The sequence below is a fragment of the Periplaneta americana genome, chromosome 1, assembly GCF_040183065.1.
Source record: "Periplaneta americana isolate PAMFEO1 chromosome 1, P.americana_PAMFEO1_priV1, whole genome shotgun sequence".
In the NCBI taxonomy this organism is placed as follows: Eukaryota; Metazoa; Arthropoda; class Insecta; order Blattodea; family Blattidae; genus Periplaneta; species Periplaneta americana.
The window spans coordinates 103871083-103895296 of NC_091117.1; the positions used below are offsets into that span (position 1 = coordinate 103871083).

Sequence of the window (24214 nt, forward strand, 5' to 3'; positions counted from 1 at the left end):
TGTTGTGTTGTCCAAACCTGTGGAGTAACGGTCAGCGCGTCTGGCCGCGAAACCAGGTTGGGTTCGAATCCCGGTCGGGGCAATAACCTAGATGTTGATACAGCGTCGTAAAATAATCCAATAAAAATATATATACACTTTGTTACGAAACCAACTGTACTCTCACAGTGCCACCGCACCCCCCCCCACAAGTCATGACGTCATTTATACTCCGTGCGTTCCAAACTTCAATCTGGTGACTCGGTGACCCTAGACGGAGGACTGATAATCACTGATTATACAGAGTGAAGTGAAAAAACCCTGCAGGGTGAGAGGGACGGTAGGGTACACTTAAATGAATAGAAAACCATATTATGTTTTGTGATTAAATGCACGGTTAATTAGAAAATTAAGTTGAAAGTTTCAACAGTCTGGCAACATCGCCGCTAATACAGTTGTCTGTCTTCTCCTAATAAAGATGTAAGAGGTCAATGAACTCAGATGTCTCTGTACGGAGCATCCCTCTCTCGCTAGTAGTTCCAAACTCAAATCTGACTGGACAAAAGGTATAAATGTTTGAGCTTCAAAACAATATAAATACTATAATCCTAAATAGTCGTGTATCTACGATTCATATTCAGTTTTCCATAAAAATAATTGTGGTCTGCGCAGGAGCAGGTAGATGTCAAGTGTTCAGCACAGACATACCGTAAAGTGGGGTGACTTTGAACGCTGAGGTGACTTTGAACAGTAATTTAGCGCATTTATAAATTAATTGCTGTACCCAATTGCGAAAAAACTGTTTAAATTGTCAATAAATTAGTTCAGTTTCTTCGCAATTGGGTACAGCATTTAATTTAGAAAGGCGCTAAATTACTGTTCAAAGTCACCTCGGCGTTCAAAGTCACCCCACTTTACGGTACTGTTCTCGTTAGCATCGCCCGGCAAGTTACCTTAGGAACATCGATGTCTGAAGATATAATATATTGCCAATCCCCTTCGAGTTTCGATGAATAAAACTACAATTATTTCCCTACATTTTTAGTGCATTTTCGAACTTTAACATTGTGTTATTTAGTTATAATACTCATTAATACACAGAAAAGTGTTCCATGAATATTTTAAAAATTTATTTGCTGTAGCAGGCCCGCAAAAGCAAAGGCCACAAAAGACCATTGTCAAAGCAGGTTCAGCATTTACATTAGTCATTTAGGTATGTAATTATAAAGGTTTTATAACCAACTTCAACCACCTTCTCCTTTTATTTATATTTTAGTGATGGTGGACGGAATTCTAAGAAGAAAACTAGTTGACATTTCGTGAAAAGAAAATAATATTTTAAGAGTGTGTTTGAGTATGTATTAATTAAAATGGTTTAGGAGATTCTGAGGGACATGATCGTAAATTAGTGCAGAAAAAATTGCTGAATTCTGAATGAAACTTAAAGAGCAATGGACTAATTGCCTCTATGTATTATAAAATTTTCTTAAGGAAATACAAGGAATAGTTAAGTGTTAAAATGACTTTTTTAAAAAATAGACTGTGTCTAGCAACGAAAAAACAAAGTTCGTCCACAAAAGCCGTTTCATGAATGTGCTGAGAAAAGGAAGCTGAAGCCATTGGTGGAAACACACTTGGTAGATGAGATTGCTTTTATCGCATAAATGGATTTGAGATCAACAGGCAGGCCTGATGCAGCAGAAATGGTAAAGCAAGTGTTAAGTTTTTACTCAGAAAGAGCCACGAAAATGAATGAAAGAAAAGAAAACAAGATCGTTTACGTAAAGAAATGGGACTTCTTGTCGACATTTCCAAACCAGAATTTGGTACGGCTAACGACGGGATTAGCGCGTGGAGGTTCTTCAGGTTTGGCATCAGAAACTACTGGCGTAGATGAAGGCTTAATTCGGTGATTTGGAACCATCTTTGAAACCAGTGGTCGTCATTTCGTAACTCGCGAATCAACCCCTTAATATACAACCAGGGCGGAGGGGTAAGGCATGATTTCCCTCCCCTTAGCCAACACTTGTTCATTCAACGTTAAGCAATATGGATATCCTCCTCTCCTACATTCCCCTTTGCTGTGTATTGCGGGCTGCATTTTATATGACGTATTCTTTGCCGACCACTGCTTAAAACAATCATCAGTGGGTACAGCATTAATATTGGAGAGTTTGAAAAAATACTGTTTGGACACTGTAGAATTATACATCAGAAATATAAGTGATATTATATGCCGCAAAGTGTGCATAAAATACTTATCCATAGTGCGCAGTTGATAAAGGAAGCCATACTTCTGTTGGGATGATGTCCGAGGAACCCCAAGAATTCCGATATAAAGATTACAAGAATTTCAGGGAATAAGCTTATCACGCCCGCAAGTTTTGTAGAGCCGATACGACGATGGATTTGATGGAATTTGCTCTGGCCGATGGTAAGCAGTCTTCGTATCTAACCGCAAAAGAGTAGAAAAAGTGTATCTTCTGTTGTAGATCTACTGAGACTGCTCCAGGATCACGATGGTGATGATGGTGATGATGATGATGATGATGATTATGTTTGAAAATTAATAGAGTTACAATTCTCTAAAATATTTGTAAATATTTCAAATGTAGGTTTATTTAATCAGAGTTAGTGGTTTTGTTAAAATTGCATTAATATGTAGGCTATTTTATTAAAAAATTAAATGATATTTGATTCAATATGTACGACTGTTGTGTATTTTTAGCACCTTTCACACAGTAAAATTAAATAGAAGTATATAATGCATTTGTCATTTCGTTCCAATCCCTGCGAAAATCAATTTTGTAAAATTATTGTAATTCTTTAAAATCCAACTCCTGTGAAAGGGTGGTTTATTTTATCCAATCGTAATCAGAGTTTACATGCAAATGCAAAATGCCAATTGTAACTTGCATACAACATTTTATAAAAATCTGGTAGAAACTAGGAAAGTTATTAATTTTGTCCTGCTAGATTTGTATTTGGAACCACTGTGCGACGTTGCAATCTGCTCGCATCATTCAGTGGCTTGAAATTGATGGCTTTTAAATTAAATTTACATGAAAATCGCCCAATTTAATGAAATACACCACATTCTTTATTAGATTTTCTATCGATATGGACAAAAATCACGATCCTACTCGCAATAGTTACCGAATAATAGGGTATTAAACATTTGTTAAAAAAAAAATTCTGAGAAAACTATGAACTTTCCACCAATATAGTATTGCACTTTTTTGTTGCATACAACATGAGCTATTCGCTCTGAAAATCTCCTGGGGTATTTTACTTCCACCCTTTATTACTCTCAGTTTAGTTCTTCTAACACTTTGTACAGTGCGTGGCGTAAGTCTCTCCGTAGCGAGGGCGATGCGCTAGCACTCACAGTTATAATCAGTTACATTGGCAATGAATTTCGCTAAACTTAGCGACGTATATACGCGTACTAAATTAAATTACATTAAGCTAGATTAAATTGCTGCTCTAGGTCAAGGCCCACACCGCTGCTTCTTCGCCTTATCTTAGTGCGCCAACTTAAGCTCTCCCACGCGCCTCTGAGTTTACTGCGGAGAGACTTTTGCCACGCACTGTGTTATCATACACAGTAGGCTACAATTACCAATAGTATATAACGAATATTATCTAACGAATACATTACTGAATAAATACATTAAGATGTAACTTAAGTAGCATACATTGCGAACACGCACATTTTATATAAATAAATATACGCAAGACATACACAAGAAAAGCTGGACCACTTTGAAAGGTAAACTTCCACACGAAACCTCATATAAAATAGCAGAAAATGCATTGCAGCCTATACATAGTACATTGAACGAACTATACATACCTGCAAGCAGTTGGGTGCCCAGGTGGGAGATATAGCTGGATGCAAGTCTCAGGGTCTCTATCTTGGACAACTTGCGATCTGCAGGCTCTGTGGGGATTAGCGTCCGTAACATCGTGAAGGCGGAATTGACACTGTGGGCACCAAAATGAGTATAAAGAAGAGGTCGCGCTTATTGTAACGCAACTTCACACACCAAATACTGTATAAACAAACAAAACACTCTTAACAGTTCACTTTACTGCATTCCTTAGTTCATCCTCTTATTGTCAGCATATTCTATAACATCAAAACCACCACCACTACAACACAACTACTATCTAAGGCTCTATAACTACTGAGTGTAATCGTCCGCCATTTTGATTCTTTCGTTGCCGTTCGCAGCAACCACACGAGAACGATATTTACCGCACCGTTAAACATTATCATGTCGTAGCTCCTATGAGAGTCAGTCAATCGCGCTGTAATTTCTAGGATTATTAGATAAATATCTAAGGAAAGCATAGGAAAAATCGAAATCAATATCTTTTTTGGAAAGTAAGAAAAAATACTAACTTCGAAGTGACCTGTTCAAAATAGACATTGACACCCACAAAAGTTGATACCGGTAAGCAATAAATTTTTTATTTTTCACTTTAGATGAGGTGTCAAAGCGAGCGAAATGTTTAGAAAAAATGGAAATTACTTTTAAAAGTGGCTGCTACTCAAAATGTTTACTAGTTTCCGAGTTACGACGAGTTAAACAAAGAAGCGTTTTTGCTTCGCGGAAGACTGAAGACTCAATTTTCGTCTGTTAAAGGAGAAAGGACGGTTGCTTCTTACAGAAATCTTCGCGTTGTTTTCAGTGTTTATAAAATCGTGGTCTGAGAGAGGCAAGGTTCTATTGAACATTTTTGGTGAAAACGAGTTTCTTTTATCGAAATGAATTATACTTCTCATGTATCTTTAACACACAGAATAATAGTAATATTCGTTATTTTTTGCTTCTATTACTATTTTGCCAGATTTTTCACGTTATTTGAGAAATACTAGGTTCCAGTTCAATCTTTATTTCATGGGCAAGGTGCACAACAATACAAATTCTAATTCCGCGCTCTTTTAGGTGGATTTTATTAAAATTGCATAATATCTAAAGCCTTATTCTCGGCATTTCATACATTGAAAGTATGACCAAGTTATTGCTATTTAGTATGTAATATGAGTATATTATTGTGTTTACCTCAAAGTTTATGGCGACCCAGGATAAATCTCGGACTAAAACTTTTAGTGCATATATTGCACTGTAAGCTAATAAACGCATTCATATTTCCATACTTCTACTGCATATAAACCCCCACAGAAATAAATATATTTCTATCTTTTTTCTGAGCTCAAGACTAAATAATATGAATGATATTACAGTTTCTTCAGAAGCATTGAGACATTGTTTGGCTGCGAATGGTTCTCATTTTGAGTATCTGTTGTAAAGTTTGGTCAGTGATATTGTTTTGTTTAGTTTATGATCTTCTCAACATGATTTTACATAGGCATACTTATTTGTCTCAAGTTGGAAATCCACGAAACAAGTTTAATAAATAGTTAAAATACATGAAATGCGTGAATGGGTAAAATTTCTACACATTCAGATGTAAAATTTAATAGAGATTCGGAATATATCAATCTTAATGTGGGGAGTCATTAAAAATAAAGTTTACTGTCACACCCTGTATGTCTGAATAGCTAACTTTTTCCGAACACTGGTATCATATTGTATGGTTTATCTCCAATAGCTTTTAGTATAAAACCTTTTGTATGAAATTAAAATTTAAGAAGTTATGAGTAATATTCCATACTTTTTAACACTCTGTATAATTTACATATTCACACAAAAATTTCGGTCTTCCAATCAAGTGCTGAGACATAATTTATAAATCGTTTAAGAATTAATTACTGTATATTTTCCCCTCTTAAAATTACGCTTTCATAACTTGAAGGGTTGTACACTGTGCTAAGTCTTTCGCTTCGCGCTAGCTAATATCTAATTGTTTGGATAGTCAGATGACGTGGGAGATTAAGCAGTCTTCAGTTTCTAGGGGACATGGCCCTTTCGATAGTACCTAATTCTGAATCGTCCGAAATGGTAAGTGTCTGAATACTGTCGAAAGCCAAGTCGAGAAAACCTAAAACAATATCAAGTGCAGTACAATTTATATTTGTTTTTGGCTACCGGTTAACACTAGTGGATGGGACTAATTTAATAAGCCAGACAAGTGTTAAATCTATTACGATAGTTCTAATTTAAGGAGAGGAAGATCGGGAAAAACAACGAAAAGGAGATGAAGAAAAAATTATTGTGGAACTAAATTGTTCATAGAAATCCTAAGCCACACATACAGTATTATGTTCAACACAATCCCCACAGAATTTGCTGCAGATTGAATGCTGACCCTTCAAGTGAGTAGCTACTAGTTTATTTTACTGTAATGCGGTTGGTCACCAATAATGTACAGTGCACGTGCAACACAAGGTGCGTTAAAGCTGTTGAGTTTTCACATTAAACAGTAAATTCATTCTGTACTACGCACCAACTTATATGGGCCAATGGTGCCCAAGCCCACCAAAAATTTACTATTATTATTATTATTATTATTATTATTATTATTATTATTATTATTATTATTATCTGTTGTAATACGTCAGATACGTGATGGATTGGTTATTGAAATCAATATATAACAGATCTTTTAAAACGAGTAAGGATGCATTATTGGTGTGGACTTCATTCGTCTCTCTTACCACTAATAGGGTACTAAAGTCCCGTCGCCCTAATTTCCGGCAGCCAATCACGCTACATTTAAACGTGTGCGTGTTCTGATTCGCTGATGAAGACGTCATGAATTTCCTAAGGCTGGATAAATACTTAATATAATCGCCCGCCATTTTGGCTCTTTCGTTGGCGTTCGCAGAAAGCACATGAGGATGCTATTTGCCGCTCAATTATTTGCTGAATTACAGTGCGTTTGATTTATTATAATAGGAGCTACGACATGATAATGTTTAACGGTGTGGCAAATAGATCCCTCGTCTGGTAGCTCGGCAACGAAAGAACAAAAATGGCGAACGATACTACCTACCTAGACTTTATAGATCCGTGACTTCCTAAGACGTAAGCAAAGAGAGGGAGTCACGCCGGGAATAACAGCGTCGCGACTATAGGTAAGAATAGTGTTGAAAAGTTGGACTTTGAAGATGTAAGTATGTGACAAATTTGTAGGCGATGTGTAGTCAGGAGAAACATTTGCGACACGCTGTGCTACATAATGGTGAGACCACGTACTATTATTTATTTTTATTTTCGAAAGAAGTCAAGTTAAAAAAATGTTAACATGATTATAACGTTCTATTTAATTACTATAACTGAGTAATTATGCAGAACAGCTACGCACAAAATATTGCGGAGATTTTTTGTTTATAGTTACTATTGTGAGAAAGAAATTTTTACTTGTTGGTCGAAATTGATATTCACAGAAAATATTTTTAAAATATTACCCACAAGTAGCCTAAATGGAACTTACTATAGTAACCACATACAGTACATTTAGAGTTGCCAACTTTTTTTGAAGAAAATATGGGAGACTAAGGAATCGACAAAATTTCACATAGAAAATAGACGAATTATTCAGTTCAGTTACTAAAAAACAACTTTATCCTACACTTCGGCAATTAGGCTTAAATTAAAACTATTTTGAGACAGATTTTGTCTCGCGTAATAGTTGAAGTCGACTGCAGTTTTCAGTTCTGATTTGATTAAATGTGTCGTGCACATGTTTCGAACATCTGTACAATTATTGTTCATGAAATGAAACACCCTCTTTGTATGAGCATTTTTTTCTCTCTCTCTTGTACGGAGGATTACACTGCAGCTACAACAAAACTAGTCAGTTTTTCAAGATTTATAACATTAACATTGTTTGATTTTAAACGTGTAAGCACTAAAACCCATTTCTGGCAAGCATTACTTTCTATAAACGCTGTACATTTTAATGCATCTCTTGAACAACAAAATTCATCATATAAATCATCATTCACGGCAAAATCAAATGATTAGAATAAAAAAAAATACATTACGCAAAAATAAGGCAGAAAAATGTTCAAAGAGAAGAATAATACGGGATCTGGGAGACTGTTAAAAATTAGGGGCAAATACGGGAGATCCCGGGAAATACGGGAGAGTTGGCAACCCTAAGTACGCTTTGTTCTCAGATCTCCATTTTGTCATTTTTATCATTCTTCTTTCCACATACTATCCGTAGTCACATCAATATTATGAAAATGTATATCATTACATGGAAAGAAAGATTTACGGGATTTTTAAATGTGAACTTGTTTTGAAGTAAAGTGTTTTTGAGCCCACCCAATGTTTTTCAAAAGTTGGCGCCACTGCTGTACTACATCAACATGTAACTAACGTTTTAATGTTTCACAACTTCAGTGATTGAAAACTGAAAACAAAACGAAACTCAGAGACTAAGAATGTAGGTTGAAAATTAAAACATTGGTCTACAGTTCCAATTTCTTAACTTCAAGTTAACTTGAATCACATGAAATTTTATATTTGTGATTATGATGGTAATTTAAAATATACATTACATTTGTAAACACTTTCAACTGTAAATTTTAATATAAATGGAAATTTCACTGACTTGCTTAATCAACTTATGTCTAATTTATGGTTCCACTACATTTGTAGACTTATTTATTTCTAAAATTACGTCTTTTTGAACTTCTTTAATCGTTAAAATTTCATTATTGCAATACGTTAAAAATGCAATATTGAAGTTTGGGAAACCAATATTTTTTCCAATTGCAATACTGAAGTAATGTCTTGGTAATCATACATAGGGTAAGGTTGCCTATGTCGCACCACTTCAGCATTTATAATTTTTATTGAACAATACAGTTTTTATTTTCTCCATTCCTTTACAGAGATAGATTCCCAGAACATTTATCTTTGATGTAAAAAAGAATCCTTGAATTTGATTTAATATTTTTTAATTAAAATGACATTTTCGAAACACATGTCAATGGTGCCATTTAGGCAACTTGTTTCCTAAATAGCACCTGCGGTTTCTTAAAGTGCACCTCTTTATCTGCAGGAAACAGGATGAAGGAAAGCTTTTAATATTGAACATATTGAAGAGTATTTGAATGAGTAATGTAATAAATGCAAATTACAAGTTTATTGAAATTAATGAAAGAGAGTAACGCATCTTCAAATGAAATTGAAAAAATAGAGCGTAAATTACTTAACATTTAAACTTTCTGAATGCGTTTTTTATTGTTATACATTTGCCATGTGCTTCACCAGGCAGTTCAGACTGTAAATTGCGTCACCTTTTCTCCACGATTATCTCGAAGCTACCTAAGAACTGCTTCATGATATAGCTGTCTGAAATGATTTGAAGATTGAAACATCTAAAGGCTGGGCTTCTTGAGTATTATGACGAGGAAGCTGAAACAGGAGCATACCATTTTCCCGAGATAATCTAGCTTCTAAATTTTTGGAATGGGTCGCATAGGCACTTTTTTCTATGGCAGGTTTGAGTGGCAAATAAAATGTTTGAGCTATTCGACAAATAGTTCACTGTTGATGTAACCTGACTCAGAGCAAACAAATAACGATCCTGGAGGAGCACCAGCTGAGAATGAAGGATGCACTGTTTGACGTTTAAAAATTATCACAGGTGGCACAAAATACCTGGTGCGCTTGTACAACACACACGCCCTTTTCACTACTTGATATTGCACCCACCTGATGCATTCCTAGTTCATTAAAAATTTTTGGGGCCTTCTTTTGTACGGTTAGAATTGCTACAGTTGCTCATATCCCACCGGTGCGAATTAGGCACCTACAAAGTGGTGCGAATTGAGAAACTGCGCCATAAGTTATTATTTTCTTCATTCTAGCCTATAATCACCACATGTTCGAAAATCCTACAAAGTTAAATGTTCTTTAATACCTGTTTAAACGAATAACGCCTTAAGATTATGGATTCCTTTGCATACAAATCCGTTATTTAGTTACAAAATGTTAGTTAAATATACATCCACCTGAGCGATTATATTAGATACACTATCACCAAGCTGCTGACACAAAGAAGTGGTAGAAATCAAGTGACATGGTGGAAGTTCATATGGTAGATTGTAACAATAATGCCACACTACTATAGTAATTTGTTTTAAACTAGCAGTGGTGCGATTTAGGAAGCGGTGCGATTTATGCTGCTCTAACCTACATACATACATACAGTTCCCAAAAAAAGAATGAGACGACTCTTGATCGTCAAAAGTTTAAGTTCTACAGCGCTGTTCACGCGATATCGACGTGGCCAGGAAGACATCTGTCGCACATACGTAGGCTTATTTTCATCCTACTCTAAAGTATACATCCGTGCAAAATGTTATCATTTGTCTGTCTATTTCTGATGTAGGTCTCTTTTTAAGTCCTTGATCGTTCATCTTTTATGAAAGTTTGAAATATACCGTGTAACACGAAAGTCACTCGCCGAAGTGGAAGAACAATATTAATTTTGAAATGACAAATGTAGACCCACGGCAAAGACAGCAAGAAACATTGTATGAACAACGACAAAGACAACAAGGACCACGACAAGGACAAAGATCAGGACCACGATGACATACAAGAAACACGACAAACACCACGAGAAGGATTATGATAAATACCACGACATGGACCACGATAAGGATTACAAGGACCAGAACCACGAAAAGGACTATTAGAAAAAACAAAGACCATGATAAGGATAAAGATGAAGACCACGATAATATACTACGACAAGAAACACGACAAACACCACGACAACGATTACGATAAATATCACCACAAGGACCATGATAAGGATTAGACAAGGACCAGAACCACGAAAAGACTATTAGAAAGACAATAAGGACAACGATAAGAACCACAACAAAGATATCGACAACCTTCATAAAGACCACGAAAAGGACAAAGATATGAACGACAACGACCACAATAAGGATCACGATATGAACCACGGTAAGAAAAACAATAAGGATCACAATATGGACCACGACAAGAAGCACGATAAGGACTACGACAAAGACCACGGTAAGGATCACGACATGAAACACGACAAGCTTCAAAATAAGAATCACAATAAAGACCTCAATATGGACAACGATAAGAATCACATCAAGGATCACGATAAGGTTCATGACAAGGTCGACGATAAGGATCACAACAAGGACCAGGATAAGGATCACGGCGTGAACCGCGACAAGCACCATGATAAGGATCATGATAAGAATTCCAGCACAGGCCACGATGAGGATCACAGATATGGATCACGATTAACACCACAACAGAGTTCACAATAAGAATCTTGACATGGACGACGACAAACAAAACAAGAATAACGGTAGGAACCACGACATGGACTACGATAAGGATCATGACAAAAACAAGAAATGCCACTATAAAGACCATTACAAGGACAACAAGTGGAATGATAAAGAAAACATTACAATAGCAACAAGCATTATGATAAGGACAATGGAGAAAATTACAACTGCTATAACGGTTGCGATAAAGACGATAACCACGATAAGGATCACAACATGGACCATGATAAGTACCACGACAACGATCACGAATAGGACTACGACATGGAAATGATAAGTACCACGATAAGAATCACGTCAAGGACCACGAAAGGACTATGATAAAAAACCAAGAAAGAACCATGAAAGGACCACGAAAGACTCACGAAATGATCGCGATAAGGACTACTTCAAAGATAACAAGGACCACGACAAGGACAAAGCAAAGACAAGGACCACGATAAGGATGACGATATGGACCACGAAAAGCACTTTGATAGGGATCACTATAAGGACCACGACAATGATCACAAGGAGGACTATGATAGAGATCACAAGGACCACTATTGCGATAAGAACTATGAGAATGACAAGGACCACAACATTGACAAAAACAAGGACAACGATAAGGACCACGATGAGGATCATGACATCGACCACTACGAGCACTACGAAAATGTTCATGAAAGGGACCACGACATTGGGCCAAGATACGGAAAACAAGGAACGGAATTGTGATAAGTACTATGAGATTGACAAGGACCACTATAGGACCACGACAATAACAGAGATAGGGACCACAATAAAGATACCAACATTGACCAGCCACCGCGTGGTTCAGTCGGTTAAGGCGCTTGCCTTGGGGTCTGAAGTTGTGCTCGGGCGCGGGTTCGATCCCCGCTTGGGCTGATTACCTGATTGGAATTTTCCGAGGCTTTCCCGAACCGTAAGGTGAATGCCAGGTAATCTACGGCGAATCCTCGGCCTCATCTCGCCAAATACCATCTCGCTATCACCAATCTCATCGACACTAAATAACCGCGTAGTTTATAAAGCGTCGTTAAATAACTAACTAAAAAAAAACATGGATCACGACATGCTCCACGAGAATGACCATGATAAGGATCATGTCCCTCGGCGACGATGAGGGCGTTAGTGTTACAATGAACAACCATGTACACACTTGCAACTAAAGTAGTTCGAAAAAACTGTTCACTACGAATTGAAAATGCACTGTGATTCCTGAGTTCGTTTCGTAGGGAGAGACCTGATCACGAACCGGATTGTACATTACCGCACAGGTAAACAAAACTCGACGCGTCATCTCACTCCATCTGTACTCCATTGCACTGTAGCTTCACATCATTCTTAAGTTGTCTCGAATCCTAAGCCTGTTAATCAGCGTGCTTTTTCATTAGGTAAAATGAAAGCATATTTTTCTCACATTGTTGAGGGAAACGTCTTTTTGCTGTAGTAGCTAGCCATTACCTACATAAATCCGTCACAATGCGAAATAACCAGGGGCGGCTCGTCCATAAGAGCTGCGGAGCTCCAGCACTCCCTACTTTGACAGGAAAATAAAAATATTTATTTTAATTTGTAGAAGAGTTGTTACAGCTTTTATTGGTAAATTGCTTTATATTTCATCTGGCCTGGAATATGTACTATTATCTTATGCATAATCTTTTTGCGCGTCGACTCTACTGCAAGGTCAGGGGGTAGAGAGGTGAAGGGAAGCAGAGAGAAACTGCCACTGTTTAAAACCCATATTTCGCTGCAGTGACTTACAGAGCCAGGCGACAAGGGAAGATCTTTCCTCCCCTACCACACCGCTATTGTAATGCTACGTCAAATGGATTCTTTATTCCCTTGAAACTTAATGAAAAAATTTTTATTTTCTCTTCACATACTTATTGTTGTAGAATCTTATCGAGTTAATATAACGAAATTAATATTCTCTTTTTCCTTATTATTACGTATATATCCAGCCTCCAGCAGAACCTAATATTTGCTTTAACTCAAAATGATTGCACGGGTATAATCCTTTTAATATAGCACGTAAAATACGAAAGAGACTTCTTTTCCAGTTTTAGAATATTGTTGACCATCAGTATATATGAGTGTTGCTTTGGTGTGACGTTTTAGTACCGTAATTTAACCAGTGCAAATGTGCAAGCATGAGTGTGTGTGAATTACAGGATATTAATTTTATTTTTCTCAACTTTCCCTTGCGGAGAAAATTGATGTAATGAAGTGAAATTAAAGGGTCGTTCGTTACCCGACTTAAATCTTACTCAAGCTTCATCCAGCCGAAATAGTGCATATATTATGTAAGGAAGTATAACAATGAAATTTACGCTAAGCATTTGTGGTTGCCTCCTCTTCGGTGGTGATACTGCATAGACTAGGAGTGGTGTGACAGATTTAGGACATTTGCCCCTAAAAATAAAAAAGCACGAATCTTCGCAATCTCACCTGAAAAATGCTGTTTCATTGGCTATGTCAGGCAAAACTAATATTGCTGAGCAATTAAGTGAAACGAACAGAACAAACATTCTCAAACATAATCAAGAAGTGAGAAAAAATCGTGAAATTATTTTTAAAAATATTAGTTGTAACAAATTTTGTGGCCAATATGAACTTCCCCTTAGGGAACATGATGAAAAAATAATTCGAAGAACTCTGGTGTATTTCGTGGGTTGATACAGTCCGTGATTAATCTAAACGAGCCTCTCAAAAATCATTTGGAACATGCCAATGTTTAAAGGCAATTCTAATACAATTCAGAATGAACTGGTAGATTGCAAGTTGAGTGTCTGTCGATCAGAAATTCAGACTGAAATCTATGGTATTAGTTTTTTTTTTAGCGATTAGCAAATGATGCCACAGACGCCTCCCAACTAAGTCAGAAAGTTTTGGTTTTTCGATATGTAGTGCATTTATTTTTGTCCTATACTTATTAGTAATGGTATCAAGAAGTGAAATTTGTATGTACCAAAATCTACTGCAGCTTTCCCAATCCACAAGTTCACGAGCCGCCACTGGAAATAACTATGTGACAAGGTGGGTTTCTTGTGTACTTGCTGGACGGAGTATAAGCATCTGCGGTGGCTGAGTGGTCAGACCTTCAGCCTGTCACGCACACGGTCCGGGTTCGTGTCCCGATGAGACTCGGGATTGTTCATTGAAAAATCCACAGTGACACAAAGTCGCAGATGGGGTTTTTCTCGGGTTTCCCATATTAGGCACCTACATCATTCCATCACAATTTCTCCATTTCGTCATCATTCCATAGCATTCCCCGGCTGGTGACGCAAGGACGAGGCTGGCCTAGGGACGAGTGTGTTTGCCTGCTCGAAACCAGCAAATCTTAAAGAGTGAGTTTGGGAATGAGCTTAGGTTGAGGGTTAGCGCAATAGATCGTGGAAGGTCACAGTGCTGGTCATAGTGCCCCCTCCCGAAAATTCCATTCCATTCCATGAGCATCCTCGTCGGGGAAGTGGTGTGGGACTTCATCTTGCCACTCGTTGACATGGCTGGGCTAGTTCTTTAAAGTGTCATAAATTAACGATTTCTCTTCACTTTGGTTCCTTTACCTTTCTTTCCCTTCACTTAAAGAAAAGGCATGCTATGGTTTTTTTACCTATCAACACCCTTTAATTTCAAGCAGTTATTCTTTGAGGTACTTCAAACAAAAAGGTTTAATACAATCCTGCTCGTTTTTGCTTCCTATTCGAGATAAAAATTGTTTTATGTGCAATATTTTATAGCGTGTTTCGGGAAAGCCATTGATTTAATTCCCAATATGTTCAGTCAGTTTAAGAGAGCAGGGTCCTATGATAATAATTAATGATTGAAAGAATTTTAGTTTTGTCTTTTAAATGTGCAGAAATTTGGTCCAAACAAATGTAACATTGTAACATTGTAAAATTCCTTTTCAGAACGAAAAGTTACGTTTATTCAAATCAAATTTCTGCACATCTAAAGGACAAAACTAAAATTATTTCAATCATTTAGTATCATAAACACTGCTCTCTCAAATTCACTAAGCATATTGGGAATTAAATCAATAGCTTTCCCAAAACACGCTATTAAATATTTCATATAAAACAATTTTTATCTCGGGCAGGAAGCAAAAACGAACAAAATTGTATGAAAATATCTCAAGGAATAACCCCCTGAAATTAATTACAGTACCTACAGTTCACTCTATATATTACAAGTGCAATAGTCCTAGAAACTGATAAACATGAAATGTGAGATAGAAAAAAAGAGTATAATATACTGTAGTAGAGCATGAAATACATTAGAGTAGAATGAAGTAAGAATTAAATGGAAACGATGCCTTAGTAGAGCAGAGAACTTCACTTGTTCCCATGAGTCGGCTGATTCACAGCCTGCCCGTGGTTTTGTCATCAAGCAGAATAACGTCATCGTAACAAAAAACACACAGCTGTTTGAATCCGGCTTTGGTTTGGTACCGGCGAGAAGTAGTTTCCTCAGTTTCCAGTTGTGATGGAATGCCAGACCAGCAATAATATGAAACAAGATGCCGTATTGGAACGCCGATGTAGACGAAGCTCAATTGAATGCCCCATTTTACATATGAGTGACCTCTATGTTACATGTATGCATATAATTTTGAAAATGAGGTGTTGTATCTCTGGGTTATTTAAGATTACTTGTACCAAAACAATGAATTCAAGTTAATTACGTATGGAGTTTCGCATGACATCACGTTCTTGAAGGGTTGTGCATATTCTCACTACGAAATAATCAACACGTAGATATCTTCATCCCATACTGCTCACAGCTGTCATGTAGCTCCAATTGCATATCCCTTCGTATAGTCTCCTCTTCTGCCAACAACGCCATATCATCAGCAAATCCTATGCACTTTATTCTACTTCCTCTTACTATCACCCCTCCTATGTTCTGAAAACAGTTCTTCACTAAATCCTCCAAGTAATGTTGAACAGGACAGGCAGTAAAGGGTATTCTTTTCGTACTCCTCTCCCTATTTCATTTCCCTCAGACATTTCTTGTCCTGTCGTGACTTTGACTCGATATTTCATATAAAGATTACTGAACAGCCTCCTCTTTTTCCAATCCACACCTACATATTTTCTTCAGGATCCTCATAAATTTGTTCCAATCGACTCTGTCAAACACCTTTACTAGGTCCACAAATATTAAATACACTTCTTTATTCTCCTCTAGTATCTTTCGCCGATTGATCCAAGCAGTCAAATTGCATCTCTCGTACCTTTTCCCTTCCTAAGCCAAACTGCTCATCTTTCAATTGTCCTTTTATCTTAGAATATAAACGTCGATTCAGTATTCGCAGGAGAATCTTCGCCGAGTGCGATGTCAGGCTGATAATCCTGAACTCGTTACATTTCTTGGCATTACTTTTCTTCGGTATTGGCAACAACACTGTCTCCGTAAAATCTTCAGACCATTTGCCTTTCTCATATATTTCGTTGCATAATGGTAGAATTTCCTTCTTGTCTTCACCCAAGCATTTCACTAATCCAACGGGGATTCCATCAACTCCTGTTGCTTTCCCGTTCTTCATTTCCCTAAGTGCTATTTCAACTTCTATTAAATTATAAAATCCTTTTACTTCTTGTGATACAGCTACTTCGTCTTCTATAACTAGAAAAACTAGGAGAGAGAGTGAGAGAGAAAGAGATAAAAAGCAATCCACATCAAAAGAAGAAATGCCACCCACATACGTACTGTTAGTTCGCTTACGTTTTAGACCAGTGGTCGTCAGCACTCGCTGAAATGAGTATTGGGTAAAGAGAGCAGGGAACCCTGCACGTCCGTGCATGCATCGAGGGAGGGAGAGGGAGGAATCTGGCCTTAGCTGATGCGGACGATCAGTGGAGACTAGAGTACCAAGTACAGTACTATAGACACTTGTGGGTGGTTTGTGTACGTACACCATGGTAGAAAGTTCAAATAGTGATTTACGTAGATATTCCACCCCTACGTTGTTTAACCCTTAATGGGAGGAGGCATTTTTTTTACAGAGTTTTAAAATGTAGCAAGATGTTTAATTTGCAGTAAGATCACAATCTAGTATATACAGTCGCGAAGCTCAATACGTAGTAAATATGCAAACATTAGGTAGTTGCTCACCACTAGGATCGCTAATATCGCCTCATTACAAGCAATGCAAAATAGTACCTTCACAGTCTATTGTTTCTAGCACCCTCAAAACTCAAGCTTCGTGACTGTATATAGTAGACTGTGGTAAGATACTCAGTGTGATAGATAAAAATATAACCTGCAGCGTCACTATGACAACTGTCATGCTAATGAATACGACAAATTAAAGACGACGAAAGAATCGAAATGGTGGAACAGTTAAAAACACCAATATAAGACAGGTATTATTATTATTATTATTATTATTATTATTATTATTATTATTATTATTATTATTATTCCGATACTGATGTGCAGTTAGTCAGAGAACGTTTCTCTAGGCCCGCAGAATACTGGATCGGACATCGTGTCTTGGACGAGACAGTTTCGTCTCGGACCGTCTGACACTGGACAAGACTGTTTGGGTCTTTCTAGAACTGTCGACAGTTTCGAACAAAGTTTCTCCACGACGTACGTAGTTTGTTTTCCATACATTGCTATTCTCAATTGCGACCTGATAGCAACCGACGACAAAATCGTAGCAATGATCGATTATTTTATGCGTTTAAAAGAAGAAAACACATAAATAGAAGTTTAAGTACATAAATTTCTTTCAAAACTTCTTTCCGTTCTTTATATATTAGATTTCTCCTAATAATATTTTTTTTCAATGTAAAACAAAAAGTGGGGGTTCTTGCATGCACATAACAAGTCTATCCATTTTTAATTCAATTGGAAAATGGTTGTAAATACAATGTAACAATAAAATTATATTACCCACGCTGGACGTACAGCAAATCACGTGAATGAGTGAGTGTACAGCAGACTTCACACATGCGAAGAATGAAATGTGCGATCTTGTCCGCTACTGGACGAAACTTCAGGTGACATTACAGGTCGATATCGTGTCCGTGGTTGACCGGGAAGAATTTTCATGCAGTATGCTGCCGGCCTTGCTCACATTAGCGTTCTTGAGGATTTTTTTAGTAATTTGTGTTATTCACAGGAAGACGTTCATGAAGATGATGTCAGTGTTCGAGTTAGTTACAAAACTGCTCTGCGTCTTGGAAGAAAACTCCAACCATTCACAGATGGTGATTTGTTGGAAGAATGTATAATAAACGCTGCCGAAGAACTCTGTCCTGAGCACCTACCTACCATTAGAATAATATGTTGTCATAGAATTTAGTCCGGAGAAATTATTTCCTCACATTCCAGTGAAATATCAGGATTTATGGCTTGTCTCCTCCTTTGATTCGACTCCACAATTTCAGAGGTGACTTTTTTAAATTGTTTGAAATTAAAAACGGAAATCGTGAGTAGGCTATTTATTAACTATGTAAAATATGCTTACTTAAATACGCATGTGAACATTGGGTGCTTCATTACACTATTAGTACTATTGAATTCCACTGAGTTACGTAATTTATGGTACGAACGAAAAGCCTCCACTGAAATATTACTTACCCGTCCGCTCCGATAAATGCATTAGAGGGCTAGCGGGTAAGAGACAGCAGCACGAGCGTGCACTCTGCTGACGACGCCTGTTTTAGACTGTGGAAAGAGGTAGTGTCTGTCCAGGTTGCAGCCAGTGAAGCATATCGGCACACGACACTTAACAGGAAGCCAGGCGCTGTTGCAATACGTTATTTGAGTAACAGGCTAGTTCTTTACTTACGAGATGAAAGTAAGTTTCGTGTTGGGATTAAAGTAAGGTTACCAGACATCCTCATTTCCCGGGAAAAGTCCTCGAATTTTTGTTTTTTGTCCCCGAACAAAAATCGTCCCCGTAATGTTCCCGAATTTAATAATTTGCCTCAAAAATCCCCGAATATTAAGTGTTAATTATTGTAACTGTATGAAAATACTGTTGAATATCTCAGTGCCTGGGGTATTCATTCACAACATGTCTGTAGGGTGTATATTGCTGAGATGTCTTCTACAATTAGAAAAATTTGAAGAGACAGTCCATTACTTTTCTTTCAATGTAGATGGACTTGACCTAGATGAAATAACTTATTTTATAAAATTTCTTGCTTGAAGAAATATGTGACTTCAGAGAAAATAGCAAAGTTGAATGAAGAAAATGCTTACTTTTTCTCAAAATGGAATGAAATTTTTAAAATGTTCCGTGAGAAAATATTTTCTATTGAGGAGTATTTGTGTGAAGTGTGGTCACTATACTGTCACAAGTTATTTCAACAAGAAAGAAATGGAAATATCGTGGAACGCCTTAGCTACATATATATGGTTAATGCCATCATACAGTATCGGTACTTTCATATATCTGTACTGAATTTTAAAATTTTTAGTGCATTAATTAATTGTAATCGTTGTGCAACAGAATTAAGGCGGACCTCCACTAAAAATGACAACTTCTTTCCTAATCATTTTCTTTTGCAACCAAATTTTCAGAGCATGTTTACTATGTAAAGGACTACAAAACCAAAATTTTTAACTCCCAAGTGTTTTTGGATTTTGATTTTTTGATTTTTTTTTATTTTCTTTCAGAAATATTTTCAAATCCAAGTTTTTAGTAGATCATCTCAATTTTTAAGCTTCCTTTTTTCTGGTTACTTCATAAGACATAGAGAAACATTCCTATACATTCAGTTTATTCGCTTTCAAAAAGTTTTTTTGAACTTTCGAAAATGTTATTTTTTCTGCAGTTCACGAAAAAAAAATATTAGTAAAATAAACTAGCAGGTTTCTTACAAAATAAATACATAGAAATATGCAACTACCTCATAAATACATACACTAAAAATTTGATCCAGATTGACTAATATTTGCCATAAAAAAGTTGGTGATGGATCAAGAAAAATAAACTTACGGAAAAATATATTTGAAAGTGAAATAAATATTTGTGTAACACATAATTACCTATTGAAATTCTCCTCCGCTACATTCATCTAGTAACTTCAAGAAACCAACTTTAGAACAAAATGTTACTGGATTTGTAATCAGAAATTTATATATAAAAAAGAATTCTTTAATGAAAAAATAATTTTGGCACCTCTTTTTCATTAATTAAAAAAACTTATATATTTGTAATCAGAATTGAACTAAATCCATTTGGGGTATGAAAATATACGTTCTAAAGAAGTGAAATAGTCAATAAAAATATTTTGGAAATTTTTTTGATTTTCAGTAGAGTCTTCCCTTAAGGTTTTGTAGTAAATTAGAAAATTTGCTCAATTTGTGAATGGTTTCAAAATTCCAGTTTTATTAATATAGGAAATGTCATTTTACTTGCAATTCAGAAATTTAACAAGCTATAATTAATTAGTATTTGAAATACATTACCACAAATACTGTACATATACCACAAATTCTCTACAGGACACACACACTTATTCTCATTTAATTTCATAGATCGATTTATTAAACAGCCTATTGTGCGTCCCATATCCATCATTACAAACTTGATTATTATTTTTATTTTATAAAGATTACTTTAATTTGAAAGTTTCATGTGTCTGGATCTTGGTTATTGCCCAAAATCTGGTCGCGCTGAGCCTAATTGTTTCACTAATAATAAATAATCGATGCATTGTAAGGGGCAGAAACATGAACGTTACGACGAAGTGAAGAGAAGTGACTAGAAGCATTTGAAATGTGAATATGGAGAAGGATGAAACTTGTGAAATGGACAGAGTAAGAAACGAAGCTGTGTTGGAAAGAGTGAGTGAAGAAAGAATGATACTGAAACTGATGAGGAAGAGGAAAAAGAATTAGCTGGGTCACTGCCTGAGAAGAAACTGCCTACTGAAGGATGCTCTGGAAGGAATGGTGAACGGGAGAAGAGTTCGGGGCAGAAGAAGATGTCAGATGATAGACGACATTGAGATTATATGAATCATAATTATGTGGTGACTAAGAGAAGGGCAGAAAGTAAGAAAGGTTGGAGAAAACTGGGTTTGCAGTGAAAGATCTGCCCTTGGGCAGAGAACTATGGATGAATGGTCTTTATTATTAAGAATAATCTTTATTCGACTTCTACTAACTAGTGGCTGCCATAAGACAAAAAGTACAAACAAGAGAGAAATGTATGTACAGCTGTCAAAAAAAAAAAGTGGCCGCACTCGTGAACAGCGAATATTTTCAAAGTCCACTTCGGGTCGCGGCGATGTTACACGATGCATGTGCTTGTACAAGCAGTTCCGGAACTATGGAAGTGTTCCATATCTGCGCCTCGTAGACCAGCGGTAGAGTGCTTGTTTAATGATTCAAAGGTCGTGGGTTCGGGCCTTCTTCGAGTTCTCATTTTATTTTTTAATCGTTCTTTAGCGATGTAAATGATATTCAAATTATCATTTATATCCAGTTATCGTTCTTTATGGATATCACGTTATTTATATTTTGTTATCGTTCTTTAGAGATATGAATAAAATTCAGGTCATCATTTGTATTCTGTTATCGTATTATAACGATATGAATAATAATTATTATTGTATCTCCAATGGGGGTTAGCCCTATTTTACATATGTATGTTAGGGTTATAGTTTTATACACAAAAAAAGATAAGGATAAAGAGAAATGGAAAAGAAAATTAAATTAGCTTACGCGATGTAAACAAAACATAAACAATCCGTAAATTAGGCATTGCGATTGCAAAACAAATATCAGGTATCAATTTGAAACATACAAAAACATTAACAACACACATACGTAACACTTCTGTAACACAAATATGCAGCTTTCCGTACCATACATCATAAATTAATACACAATAGTCACACAAACACAATCAAACTATAATTACGACATTGCGACGACATCAAGCATCCCATAACTGACTCACATACATAACAAATCAAGCATCCGTTACAACACATACACTTCAACATAGTAACCACACTTTTAAAAGTTACAAATTTGGCTCCAAGAAGAATAAATAGGACACTGTTACTAATTACTATTCTTCTACAATTTCTTAAATACATCTGTAATAAATCTGTGAAATTCCGATATGAATAATATTCACGTTTTTTATATTGTTATCGTTCTTTAGCGATTTAAATAATATTCAAGTTATCATTTATATTCTGTTTTCCTTCATTAGCATTATAAAACAATATTCAAGTTATTTATATTGTTATTGTTCTTTCGCAATATATTAATTAAACAAACCGGTATTTATCATTTATATTCTGTTATCGTTCTTTAGTGATACTGTATAAATAATATTCAAGTTATTTATATTGTAATCGTTCTTTAGCGATATAAATAACATAAATTTAATATTAGGTTTGGAAAAATCCAGTTGCATAATACTGGTATTAGTTTTTCTTTTTGTATTATTACATTATACTATCTTGAACCACAATAAAATGAAAAGGAGTAACGAGGAATTGAACCTGAGAAGTTGACATCTAAATTCCGACGTTAGTCCGCTGAGCTACGAGAGCAAAAGTGTGGAAACATTTTCGGAAAAATTGGCCCAATCACACTCTAAGATTTTCTGATGATTCGTAGAAGCTAGTCCAGGATGCGGGGGGCAAAGGCTAATTGAGATTTCCCGGTCTCTGACCGGGTCAAACATCCTGATAGAATTAATATTTAACCCTTGCCGTGACTTTCGGTGAAGTCCGGAGGGCCCAATTAGTCAAATCCACTCTCCTCATCTCCACGCTTGGGCCTCGTGGAATTTAATAAGATGCGAAAGAGATAGTGGTGTGCGGAAAGCAACGGAATGTTACCGCATTTAGGCCTATCCTTCCCAAGAAAACTGCAAACATGAACAAAGGAAGCTTTTAATAGAAGAAGAAGAAGAAGAAGAAGAAGAAGAAGAAGAAGAAGAAGAAGAAGAAGAAGGATCTTCTGCGGACCTCTGGAAAAAGAACTAAGGAAGAGACTAGTGAAGTGCTTTGTGTGGAGTGTGGCATTGTATGGGGAAAGAACATGGACATTACGACGAAATGAAGAGAAACGAATTGAAGCATTTGAAATGTGGATGTGGAGAAGAACGGTGCGTGTAAAGTGGACAGACAGAATAAGAAATAAAATTGTGTTTGAAAAAGTGAGTGAAGAAAGAATGATGCTGAAACTGATTAGAAAGAGAAAAAGGAATTGGTTGGGTCTCTGGTTGAAAAGATTATAGACGACATTAGGATACGTGGATCATATGCGGAGACTAAGAGGAAGGCAGAAAATAGGAAAGATTGGAGATTGCTGGGTTTGCAATGAAAGACCTGCCCATGGACAGAACATTTATGTGTGTATGTTCAGAATGCCTGGAATATCGTGTCTAAGAACAGTCGCTATTTGCAAAGACTATCAATTCCATGCCCACTCGACTGCAAGATGATCGAGATAAGAGGAAGATAGACTAAATATTGAATTGTGGCTTTTTGTTTTGTTTTTTGAACGCTTAATTGTTTGAATGTTTTAAGGCCGACGCCAGTAAATTTGTTATGTTTATGCCACGAAAGATATTTTATTGAGAATAAAATCTTTTTTCTTTCCATTTGCAGCCACAATATTATAATGATAATGATAAAGTCATGGCATAATATATTAATGAACCTGATGTTAATTACTAAAATAATCATAAAAGAGAAAGGAGCCATTATGTATAGTTTGTCTCTCTCAAAAACAGAACAAAAAAGGACATAAAAAGCACGAGGTTGTAGTCGAACGCAGGACCTCATGAATAAGAGGCCTGAGCGCTCCATTATGCTATCGAATAACACACAGTATACTTCAATTATAACTGTAGATATCAGGCAACGTGGTCCAACAACATGTAACATCGCCTGTCTCCGAATTGTAGCGAAGATACCCGAAGGGAACTTTGTTTCAGGAGAGCGGCCACTTTTTCTT

At 36.3% G+C, this 24214-nt stretch overlaps 1 protein-coding gene across 3 annotated transcripts in view; it reads right to left on the minus strand.

The window, feature by feature from the left end:
* Positions 1-24214, minus strand: part of LOC138699198 (transcription factor 15-like) — a 109747-nt gene that overhangs the window by 37080 nt on the left and 48453 nt on the right. For all 3 annotated transcript variants that reach the window (XM_069825200.1, XM_069825199.1, XM_069825201.1), the window contains one exon: positions 3836-3966. In XM_069825200.1, coding sequence (XP_069681301.1) covers positions 3836-3966 — 131 coding nt within the window. The remainder of the gene's footprint in view (positions 1-3835; positions 3967-24214) is intronic.